Source organism: Pagrus pagrus (genome assembly GCF_965226575.1).
Source record: "Pagrus pagrus genome assembly, chromosome: 1".
Classification (NCBI taxonomy): Eukaryota; Metazoa; Chordata; class Actinopteri; order Spariformes; family Sparidae; genus Pagrus; species Pagrus pagrus.
The window spans coordinates 21,369,602-21,381,647 of record NC_140185.1 but is presented as its reverse complement, the minus strand read 5'-3'; the positions used below and the strand labels follow the sequence as shown (position 1 = coordinate 21,381,647).

The 12,046-nt window shown below is 42.4% G+C and overlaps 1 protein-coding gene across 2 annotated transcripts in view; it reads left to right on the top strand.

The window, feature by feature from the left end:
- The window catches only part of apba2b (amyloid beta (A4) precursor protein-binding, family A, member 2b), a 70,465-nt gene that overhangs the window by 33,981 nt on the left and 24,438 nt on the right, over positions 1-12,046 (top strand). For both annotated transcript variants that reach the window (XM_084353288.1, XM_084353289.1), the window contains 3 exons: positions 4,578-5,069; positions 7,234-8,288; positions 11,813-11,893. In XM_084353288.1, coding sequence (XP_084209414.1) covers positions 4,598-5,069; positions 7,234-8,288; positions 11,813-11,893 — 1,608 coding nt within the window. In that variant the 5' untranslated portion in view covers positions 4,578-4,597. The remainder of the gene's footprint in view (positions 1-4,577; positions 5,070-7,233; positions 8,289-11,812; positions 11,894-12,046) is intronic.

Genomic DNA, 12,046 nt, shown 5'->3' with positions numbered 1-12,046 from the left:
CACATACACACACACGTTTAAGACATGTCTGTCAAACAAGGGGAGTGTCTGAGGGTAATTTAAAGCTTTATCTTACTGTAGATGAAGCGCTTTGTGGCAGACATGAATAGGTCTGTCCATGGAGACAGCCCTGAACAAGTGGTCCCCAGCTGCAGCTCAGAACAGACAATTGGGATACTGCAGGCGGGCTGGCTGGTGTGTTGCTGTTCGTTCCCCCAGTGTGCGTGTGTGTCGAGCCTATTTTAGTGATGAAGGTAACAGCTTGAATCAGTGCCTACATTTCAGCTCATTTATGTGGGAGACCCATACTTTGTGTGTGCGCAGGTGGGACGTAGAAAGAAGTGTACAGTGATGGAGCCAGCTGGATTCTGATTTCTTTTTGCACCAATCATTGATTCATTTTCTTCCAACACACATTTATATTCAGGTTCCCATGAGGCTGGAGCATATCCCTGCATGCATTAGAGAGAAGGCAGAGACACAACCTGTACAGGAGAGACTAACTCGGATACACAGTCTTTTAAACCCACATGTGCAACTATGGGCAATTTACCAATCTTGTAGGAGGTAGTTACAACAATATAAGAACTTTCCATCCTCACTGAGGACTTATTTCGGAGTTGTGAAATAAGGGTGGCTGGTGGCCTAGGGTTTTAGATTAGTCTAACTTTCAAAAATAAGCCAAAGAATCTTTTTTTAAAATGTACACACGTGCACCTTGTCAATAGCACAGAATGGTGAACAATTTAAAAACAATCCTTGGAAGACACTCAGAACAGTTCAGAAGACTTGAAATTACCTGTGAAAACTGCTTAACATCCCCAGTTCAAAGTTGCACATACCACAAACACCTCGAGCCGAAAAGCCATCTGACCATAAGAGAAAATATCTTATCAGGAATCTGAATTTACTGGTCAGGAGTCTGAAAATAAGTTGTGACTCAGTAGTCTGTTTTCATTATTTTTTGATTAATCTGCCAATTATTTTCCCAATTAATCTATTAATCATTTAGTCTATAGATGTCAAAACAATTTCTTCAATTCCTTCTTTTGTCAAATCAAAAGTCCAAAACTCGAAGACTCTTCATTTGCTATAATAAATGACAAAGAAAAGCAACAAATGCTTACATTTAAGAAGCTTGAAGCAGGAAATGTTTTAACATTTTTGCTTCAAGAATGACAATTAATAGATTATCAAAATAGTTGCGCGCTAATTTTTGTTTTGATCGACTAATCATTGCAGCTCTTAACTACAGATACCAACAACAACAGAGACTGAACAAACTCGCCGACCATGTTCCGTATGTCTGATGAAGTAATTGCAAATCCATTGCAAATGGCAATTTTCAATTTGTCCCATTTCTTTGCCTTGTGGATTTTTGCTTGTTGAAGAACAGAAAATGTTGGAGTGAAAAATACGATGAAACTGAACTGCAAAAGGGGACATCATTGATTCTGTGAGGCGTGCCCCACTAATGGTCTGCCTCCTGTGGCAATTCAGCAGCAACGGCTGCTGTCTTGAGCTGAGTAGAGCCACCTGTGTGGCCACACATGACTCAGTGGTGCCTGACTGCAAACTGATGGCTTACAGAAGACTGAAAATAATACTCCAATACATACAATTCAATTAAACAAACTACATTACGCTGCAATTACTAGGTCCCTAAATAAAATGGTACATCTTTTTGTTTTGAGTGAAACAAAAACAAAAACTGACAGTGTTCATGAGTAATGCAGTGAGCATCCAGTCAGTTGTTAAAGGTGCTAAGCATCTGTTAATAGGCAGCTGTATGTGTGTAAACTGTCTCTTACCCACAGCTACAGTATCTCCCATGAAACAAATGTCCTCTTTATCTACTTGCCACGTAAAATTATGGGTATTTTGTTCAGCAATCGGGACCGCTGAATAATAATAATTATGATTTTGCATGTAATGACAAATGCAGTGGAGCTCATATGCAAAGTGATAATTAATGCAAAAGGAAGGCAGTGTTTGTTTTATAGGAAACGTTCTGAGCCGAAATGCAAAAATAAATCCACAAAAATCTGTAGAGAAATGTAATGTTAATTGGGAAAAACAGATTCTACAAGTGAAGGTACAAAAAAGCCTTGTGACATGTAGACAGGTTCTGTGTTTACAGGCTTAGTTGTATGTACCATATGTCATAATTCATTCAAAATCTGTCCTCATGGTGCTAAACAGGTGGGACAGATCCCCTGTGTGTTTTGATGATGGCATTCATGTACAAATGCATGCAAATCAATAAACACAAATCAAATACTGAAATACATGCCAGACAAAGCAGATTTGGGAAAAACCACCTGGCCAGGGAATTATAGGATTTCCAGATTTACACAGCAGTTGTAGTGACACTCAGGAAAAATATCAAAAACACGACATGGAACAAATACAGCAACAGTCAGGCAACACTACACCACAAAAATAAGGCCTGTGATTGTAGTAAGCCCACAAAGAGGAGGTCAAAGGGTATCAGTCCCCAGGGGATGCAGTTACCCATAGTTACCAATCCTTACCCTCGGCCCTGGGGAATTGGACGAGGCGGGGCTGGGTCTCTGCAAGAGGATGCTTGGATATATTGTGAAGGAAGAAGAAGGGTGGAGTCAGGGAGGTGCATGCTGTGTAGATGCTGGTGGGGGAAGGGAGGAGCGAAGAGAGATGGGAGGGAGGATGGGGCCGTTGTTACAGCTAGATCCCTGCTCTATTGTACATCACATCCCAGCTCAGGAGCTCAGGTAAGACAGTCAGTGCATGGTTTCTTAGACATTAACAAGCTGGGGTCATTTTTAAGGCATTTGCAAAAATTTGAATTGAAACCTTTTTATGAGCTGTTTTAAATGATGCACAAAATTGCTTCATTGGACGTACATGTTGCTATATATCATCAGGTGTACAGAACATGTATATCCTTGTGTCTGTGTGTGCATTTACAAATACTACATGATGAGTAACCTCCAGAGAAGTGCCTATATTTATTTATACCGTTCTGTGCCAAATAGCAGCAAGAGCCCAGTACATGTGCTTTGTGTGCACATGTAATCTTAGTCCCCTGACTTGGCTACCTGTGGAGCTACCAACTGTGTCCATGTGTGTGCTCTTAACTGTATTTGTGTGTTTTTGTTTCAGCATGGATGTGTTTGTGGCAGGTTGTGTGGAGCTAATTAACCAGCGTAATCATTGGCAGTGGAAAATATGGGGAAATAAGCAGCAACACCCCTCTGTGGACAGTTGTTCATGGCAACTGGATGGCACAACAGAGCGGGGATGGCGACAAACACATACTCTGAACTTTTGTTGTTGGTTGTTAAAATGCATTACAATAAATAGTAATGCGCTCTTATGGCTGTAATCCTTGGCTCTGTTTGTTTGTGTGTGTTGATGCCGGCTTGTGTGTTTGTGTTCCTTCTTTTGTATGTCTGAAATAGGATTTATTCATGATTTATAGGATACCTTTATCTTGTTTGTGTACCTTTTTTAATAATATCTGTTTTGGTATCGGGGAAAGTAAGCCTATTACTTTATATCTATCTGTTCTTGTCACAGATGTGGTTCCACAGCCTGCTCAGAGTTGCTCTGCATTTTAATATAACCGATGCTACAATACCTTCTTGTTTATCTAACTGGATGGTGTAGATTTTAAAAGACTGGATATGGTTTAGTTACTGATTTTTGATGATAAAAGTTGAGTTTCATCACATTAGGCCACACTGGAGCAGCTTTAAGGTTTTTTGAGAGCAAACATGTAGATTTGGGATCTAGTCTTGTGCTAGCTGGCTGGCTACTTCCTTACCACAGCATGAAATAATTTGCTTTGTCTTCTCACCTGCACTACTTAACCAGGTCTTGTCGAGAAAGAGACTTTATTGTCTCCCAGGTTGACCATTCTCAGCCAGCAATTCACTGAAGGATCAATAAAGTCTTCACCAACATCTGTAGGCCCAGTGGTATCAGGGCACATGTGCAGCACCTTTGTGAAGATGACCTTGATTTAACTATTGATTCTTTCTCTGGCAGTGTCCCATTAGGTTCATGTAGAGGGGGTATGCTTAGAAAGGCTCTGCTCTTTGTGTCTATTGTTCTCAAGCTGAGCCTGAGCGATCCACTGTTGTGTATTTGAGGCCAAAGTTTTGCTAAGTAAGCACAAAAGAGTAAGTAAAGTAAACTGAGGCTGTTGTGCTCAATTACAGGAAAAGATTGGTTAGTCAGGCACTGTGAATATGTGATAGATGTACGTAAAGTGAGGAAGAAGAGTGAGAAGATGAATGGAGGACTATGTTTGTAAGGGTGTACTGTGTGTGCGTGTGTGTGTGTGTTTGTGTTTGTGTTTGATAAATGGAGTCTATTACCATTTTGATAAAGGGTCATATGTGTCAAACAGACACAAAGTTCTACTTGTCTTAAAAGCTGAAAAGCTTACCAGCTTTAGCCTTGAACATCATTTAATTTTGTTACATTGCAGTACATTCGTCAATGCACTTGCAGCAATTGCGTGGGTGGATTAACAGTTGTATCTGATGTTGCCCTAACACTGTGCCTCTGCGTCTTTATCTGTCTCCTAGGATCAAACCGATAACAATGCATGGCCAGTAAGCCGCCAAACATGGCTCATAGGAAGAGGCCGGGGACCAGCGGAGGAAACAATATGGCTGCTCCAGGCCCCGCCTCCTGTCCCAACCCTCATCCTCCAGAGTCATGTGATCTGAAAGTCCTCCCCCCTCGGCAACGCCCAGTCCGCTACCCCAAAGAGTCGTCGCATGAGCCAAAACCCCGACCCCATTCCTGCAAGGCACAGTACTCTTCCTCTAAGTCTCAAGACGTGAGTCACAGCCATCCAGAGGTGGATGCGAATGCAGAGGTTGAAGTGAAGCTGTACAGCAACCAAGCAGATGCAGAACTGGAGGATCAGCGGCCAGCAACCCCCTCCACGCCAGAACATGAACAAAATGACCATGACCGGGCAGACTTCCACGGTGGAGCTGACAGCCTGGATGACGACTCCAGCTCTGACTACATTAACAACACCTCAGATGACGAGGAGGATTATGATGACGGTGAGTATGATGTTAATCATGTGGATGATAAGTCTTTGCTTATCATCAGGGTTTAAGATTTTGTCGTTGCCCCTCCGTTAATCATTCTTACATTATTGAATCTGAGCTCTCCATTCATTTCTGTTTGATTAAATGTGAAGGCCGACAAGAATAGTGCACTTGAGCTGGTGAGCAAAAAGTAAATTGAAAAAATATGTGAAGCATACAAAGACACGCTGAAAAAAACAGGGAACTGTCAAAGTAAAAAAGAATTGAAAGTAGTAGTTGTCATTCAGGTGCTAAAATGTTGGCACTGCCACTATTGCATGTGGGTGTCCTTTTGTTTTGTGAATTCAAGCAAGGGTTTAAATTGGCACCCAAGTTCAAACATTTTCCCATAGAAAGACTAAAGTTCTACATGGAAATAAACTTTGAAACCTTGTTCCTCAGTGTTATGTAGCTGTATTTAAGTTTATTATACCATAATCTAGATGAATACTGTGGTTGGCTACAGGGTGTCAATTAACTCCTGATATACGAACACCTATAGTTCCAGTGAAACTGTGTGTTCATTCCTCTAAATTAATACTTTTTAGCCTGTATCTAAGATCAGTAACAACAACACTGAGCGTAGTCCTTCAGCCAAGACATCATCCTTTGAAAACCACATGATGGCACATGTGACAGAAGAGCTGCAAGATGTTGCATAAACATGAACATACCGATACTTTATATAAGCAGTCATCTCACATTCCTTTTATTTTCATCTCATTACTTTAGGCTGCGGCTGACAGTACACATGGCCTAATATTTGATTGTGAAAATCTTAATATTGGGACAGTGACATGGCTGGCTAGCTTGGTATTCTTGTTGTTAAACATACTGTTGAATAACTTTCACTGTTTGTCAACCCTATGCAGATAATGTAGCATAATGTTAGCTATCTTGCTAATAGTTGAGTCAAAGGGTTCTCTGAGCTAAGCAGACTAGAAATATCTCCTGTTGCTAAGTCAAATCTAAGGTTTGTCCTATTTACTGGAGTAATGAACAACGTTTCCATAATAATATCTTGGTTTTATATAGCGTGGATGCAGGAGCTGAAGTCAGAAAAGAGGGGTGGCTAGACAGATGACAGAGTAGGATGGATTAATGGAGGGTGGACAGAGTTAGCTGAGGTTGTAGGGCTTGGTGATCAGGTGGTGCTTCAGGAGTTTTTTAAGTCTCCAGGGATGAACCACTGCGGATTGGAGAAGGGAGAGAGTTCTACAGGGTGGGGGCTGTGACACTGTCTCCGAAGGTGTGCAGTGGGGTGTGGGGAGTGGAAAGAAAGCCAGAGTGTGAGGACCGCAGCTCCTGGGATGGGTTATAGGAGTGGAGGAGGTCCGTTAGGTACTGGGGGCAAGGGCATGGAGGGATTTGTAGGTCAGAAGGAGGATTTTGTAGTCGATGCAGGACTTAATGGGGAGCCAGTGGAGCTGAATAAGGGTAGGGTGATGTGCTGCCAAGGTCTGCTGCAGGTGAGAACCCTGGCAGATGAGTTTTTGGGTTTTGCACGCATTGGAGCCTGTCCAGTGCCTTGCCGGGCACCCTGAGCAGGACACCATTGCAGTAGTCAAGACGAGAGGTAATGAAGGAATGGACGAGGTTTTCTGCCATGGGTATGATACACAATTAGTGGGAAGGATCATTTGAACAAAGTTTTAAAATCATGATGATGTGTCATTTGTTGGGGTCTGTATCAAGAAAACATGTTTCCTTACATCTGGAGAAGATTTGTAGGCCAGTGCATCTCTGCAGCACTACAGTACTACATTATAACGCTTTTTTGTTACACATTTACCTTCATCAAAATATTGCAACCTCTCGTCTTTTGCATATTGCGATTATCCATATTGTGATTATGTTTCGATAAATTATGCAGCCCCAGTAATGATTGTTCAAACTCTCAGGTGTTGCCAGGGAAACAGAGTTAAGGCTTGTGAGAATCTTTAGATTTTGATCGCAGAATGCAAGAAAACAAAAATGAACGGCCTAATCTAAACTTTGTTTCTCTGGAATGTGACCGTGGTATAAACCAATAAATGCCCTCCGACCATCCAACACGTATTTCAGTGCTTGTTGTGATTTTAGAAAAGAGGCCTCAGATATTAAGAAACACTTCTGTGTTGACCGTTATTCCCTGCAGGGCTGGCAGAAGAGGATGAAGGTGTGACTTACTACATCCGCTACTGCCCAGAGGATGACAGCTACCTGGAAGGTATGGACTGCAGCAGCCAGGGAGACTGCAACCACAGCCACAACCACAGCCAGGGGGACTGCACTGGCAACATGCAGCCAGGCGCAGCACACACTGACGAATGCCAGGAGGCTGTGGAAGGTTGGGTCGAGGAGGGGGAGGTTGAGGGGGAGGTGAGAGAGGAAGAATGGGTGGAAGATGAGGAGGGAGAGGGGGCAGTGCAGGAGGAGTGGAGAGAAGAGGAGGAAGAGGTGAGGGAAGAGTGGAGAGAGGGAGATGAGGAGGCGAGGGAGGAGTGGAGAGAGGAGGGCCAGGTCAGGCAGGAGCAGTGGGCAGGACGAGAGAGGCACAGCGTGGAGGAGTGGGCTGAGGGAGAGGGGGAGGTTCGCTGTGAGGTGGTGGAGCAAGACCCTGATGAACAGATATACAACGGGAGACCAGAACCCATCCTGGATCATCACCATCACCATCACCAGCACCACCAACCCTCCCTGCAAGACACCCTGCACACCCGAGAGGATGAGGAGGAGGCAGAGAGCGAGGAGTACTGCCCTAATGAGGAAGAAGATGAGGAAGGTGAGGAGGAGGACAGACATGGAAGGGCCTACACTGGAGACTACTATGCCCCAGAGGACAATGGGAACTCAGTGCGAGCGTCTCCTTACCGTAGCCGTAAGGTGCTCGTGGTGGAGGGGGAGACGGGAGAGGAGGCGGAGGAGGACATTGACCAAATTGTTGCAGAGATCAAGATGAGTATGAGCATGGGGAGTCTAAGCAGTGGCACTGACCAAAGCCCAGAGGAACTGGCGCAGGACCCCGCACCAAGTGACTACCCTCATCCCAAGCCTGAAGCTATCCCCTACCCACCAGCTCACCATCGTCACGACAGCAGGCCCAAGTCCCTGAACCTGCCCTCCATGCACCACAACAACCCTGACCTCCAGAGGGGCATCAAGGCACATCCACGCTCCCCTGAAGACAGGCAGAGGTGGACACAGGAGCAGGTGAGCTGTTTTTGAGAGGCAATTTTTCCACTCTGTCCACATTGACCTACAGTATATATCAGCATCCCTGTTGGTTTGTTTTGAAACATGAAGATAAAACCAACTCAATAGGGAATACAGAAAACAAAACCAAGCAAGAAAAGAGATTTGGTAGTTAATTTCAGTCCATAAGAAAGCCTCGATGGTTTCAGAAAAATAGCTGACAAGACAGGCCCTAATTCTTGAGTATTAAGTTGATAATCTGAAAACAATGATCGGTTAGCATCAAGGTTTAAGGATTCCCACTAATGTCTACTGGTCTCCGACTCATTTGTTATTTACCATTACAAAGCTAGCTACAGGCTCCCTGTTTGAAACCTCTTTCACACTGGACAAAAACCCAGTAACATCTGTCTTTTGTCTTCAGTGAAAGGGTACAATTGGCACTCATTAACGGGTATAATGACTGTAAAAGTCACAGGTATTTATCGGCTCCACCTCCGATCAGCACTGATGGAAACATGACACCTGAGTGGACATGCACATTTTTGCCCCTTTTGTGGCATGATGCTATGGATGGGATGTTTGTGAATAGTTTTCTGTCTTTCTCCGTTAAAACAGTGCTTGACTATTGTTCAGTCGGCATTGGGTTTGAAAGAGAGACTGAAGTAGTAGATATTAAAAAAAAGGAACCATAGTAACATTGTCACTGGCCTCCAAGCTACTTTCTACTGTTTCTTGATTGTAAAGTCAAATGTAACACACCAGGGTTTACACACCTTGAAAAATCTTCATGCAAGAGGTCATTTTGGTGTTAAAATGATATAAGAATGAAGTGAGGTGATAAGCCAGATGCTCTGGAGTAAGGCACTCACTTTCTTGTAAACTGCTAAAAGATACAATCCACTCTGTCCTTCCAAACATCAAAATGATCAAAAGTTGTGCGTATACACATTGTAAGTATATAATATAAAAATACAAACACCTGCATACTGAGAGTACATTCACCAGGCTACAGCCAGGAGGTTCATTTTGCAGTTATATTACCAGCAAAATTGAAAGTCGACCAATAAACATTTTACCTTTTGTTAAAAACTTGTTGATAGCCAGTTTTTTTTTTTTTTTTGTTGCACCGTATTAAGACAGCAATTTTAAAATTCCTGCAGATTTCTATTCAGAAATGATAACTGTTATTCCAATAAAAGACTCAAATTTCAAGCTAATAGACCTTTTTCTCATCGGATATTTTTGACTTGGAAAAAAGCACAGGTGTTAATCATCACATTAACAAAGGCCCTGTTCTATTCAAGAGCCCCAGTAAGCCCTGGCAGTATGTGACAGTGAGCCAAGACAGACAATAGAGGGAACCTGAAACTGAAGCAGCCATCATCGGTCGGTGTTATAATTCACATCTGTGCTTTTCATGCTGTGATTTTTTTGAACATCTTTAAGCAGTGAATTAGATACTTGTGAAAAATGTTTGGTGTTTTTTTTAATTTTTATTCAAGACTCGTTGAATTTCCCATTAAAGTGTATCACCGAGTTCTTCATTTCTGATGTGTTCAAAAGGCACACAGATGAAAAGAAGTAACACACCAACAGAACAATGCGAATATGGTCAGAGTCTTTGCGGAAAATGTACAGATAATGTTGCTACCTTATGTAATTTAAGAGCTTTGTGGTGAGGAGCTGGAGATGAGTTATAGGTGACGCGTTCCTCATTGCCTCATCGTTCCTCTGAGCCTTTTCCCTCCCCCATGTTACCTTGAGATGTCCCCCCCCCCCATCTCTCTCCCTCTCACAGACCTGGATAAATGCACACACGCTGCACAGACACATCGATGGGCTCAAACACACGCAGAGCTCCCCCATCTTTTAAAAAGTCAGATGGTAAAAGGAGAACAGAGATAGTCTCCTGTGGGCAGCATGCTGATACACACCTGCTCCACAGTGCGCACATGTGCTCGTACATTCACTGTGGAGCTCATTTGTAGCACAGAAGTGGGTCAGACACTAGATTAAATTGGAAGAATGTACAGTACACCGCAGATTCAGATGAGTCCCAGACACACTGAGATGATTTGGTCGTTCTGACCTTTGTTAACAAATGAAATGTTCTCTGCACACCACTTCTACATGACCCTTGAATAGACCAGAATAACAATGAATTTGATAAGAGCTTTGCTGCACAGTGTGGTGCCAGAAGATTATGCTAAAAGAGCTGGAACAGTTTGAGGTCATCTACAGACACATGCTGTTGGTGTGAGGAAAGTAAATTACACAGTGTTGTAATAGTGTTTTACTGTAAACCAGGCTGCATGTTTTAACATGTAAGTGTTATTAGAGTTACTTGTGACATAATCACCAATGAGACAATGGTCAATTGTTATTGCAGCATTAACATTTAGACTCTGTTTTCCTATAATAGCCAGTATTTTCAGTCAAATGTTCCTTTTTACTTGGTTTTGGTTTGTTTTGGGATGGATTGATTTCTTTAATTCTACATTGAGGAATCCTTTATGGATCCTTTATTTTATAAGTCTGTTTAAGACCACTCACAATCTGTTTAAAGCCAGTGTGTACCTTACACACCATTATTATGTTTCTGTTTTAAAGCTAAACATGTATAATTATTAGATCTGCATACGTCCGTAGCATTCATATATTTAAAGCTATGCTATGAAAGATTTTGAAATTTTCTTTCCTGTCGGGAACTAATATTTCCAGTTATCCCTACACCACATGAAAGTCCTTTTCATGCAGATGAAGGCATGTGCAGGGTTTGACTGAATTCACTCTGGATTCTGTACATGATTGTAGTTTTGTAGAACATCACAGTTAAACATCCAACCAAACAGCAACACGAATCTCATTAATTTAATGGTTGTTTGCACAACAGAGTTCTGCAGCATGAATACTGATCAGGACTTTACGTTTAGCTCTCGTTTTGCAAATGAGGCCACTAATGTCATGTTTGCGGTAATTAATTTCAATTCCACATGCACAACAGCATGGACCGTTCCTCCGGATTTCACTTTCTCACCACCACACCAAGGCAGGAGGTTTTCATTTCAGCCAGTAACACGAGTGAATGTTAATGAGCAGTGATGGACTGAAAGATGGATATCCAGGGGAATAAATGTAATCCTCCCTCTGTGTGATTATATGCTGGGTGTGCTGTATATGTCTATATATTTGATGTGAGATGAGACAAAAGAAAGAGCTGGCTGAAGGACAAGTAAAAGACAGAACTTAATCATGCTTCAGCTTACAGCAGCTTGAACGCAGACTGCTTGTTCGAAAGAATGCTTCACTCTTAAGATGATTAACTTTATTTGTAGGTTAAAACTTAATCGCTGTTATGATTAGACAGTGCAGGACTCTCATACACAGTGTGTTCATAGCAGGTCTACCTACACATTAAAACCCTCCCACATGTGACTTTTCTTTACACTTGAACCTCAGAAACCGAAACAAAAAGTTTTTCCATGTGTGTGACATTGAGCTTATTCAATATTTTTGAATATATTGTGTTGACCCACCAGGTGAGCAATGGTGCAGAGCAACCCAGAAAACAGCAGCGCTCCGACCTCAACGTTCCCCTGGAGAACAACAATGTACCAGAGGTAAGATGCTGCTGGATGCTGTGTCGCAGTGTTTCCTTCATCGTCCTTTAGATCTGTTGCAAGGTCATTTAAACAGAAGATATTGTTTGTGTGTGTGTGCTTGCATGTGTGTGTGACTGAGTAAATTAGTAATTGTGTAATTACAACCTCAGC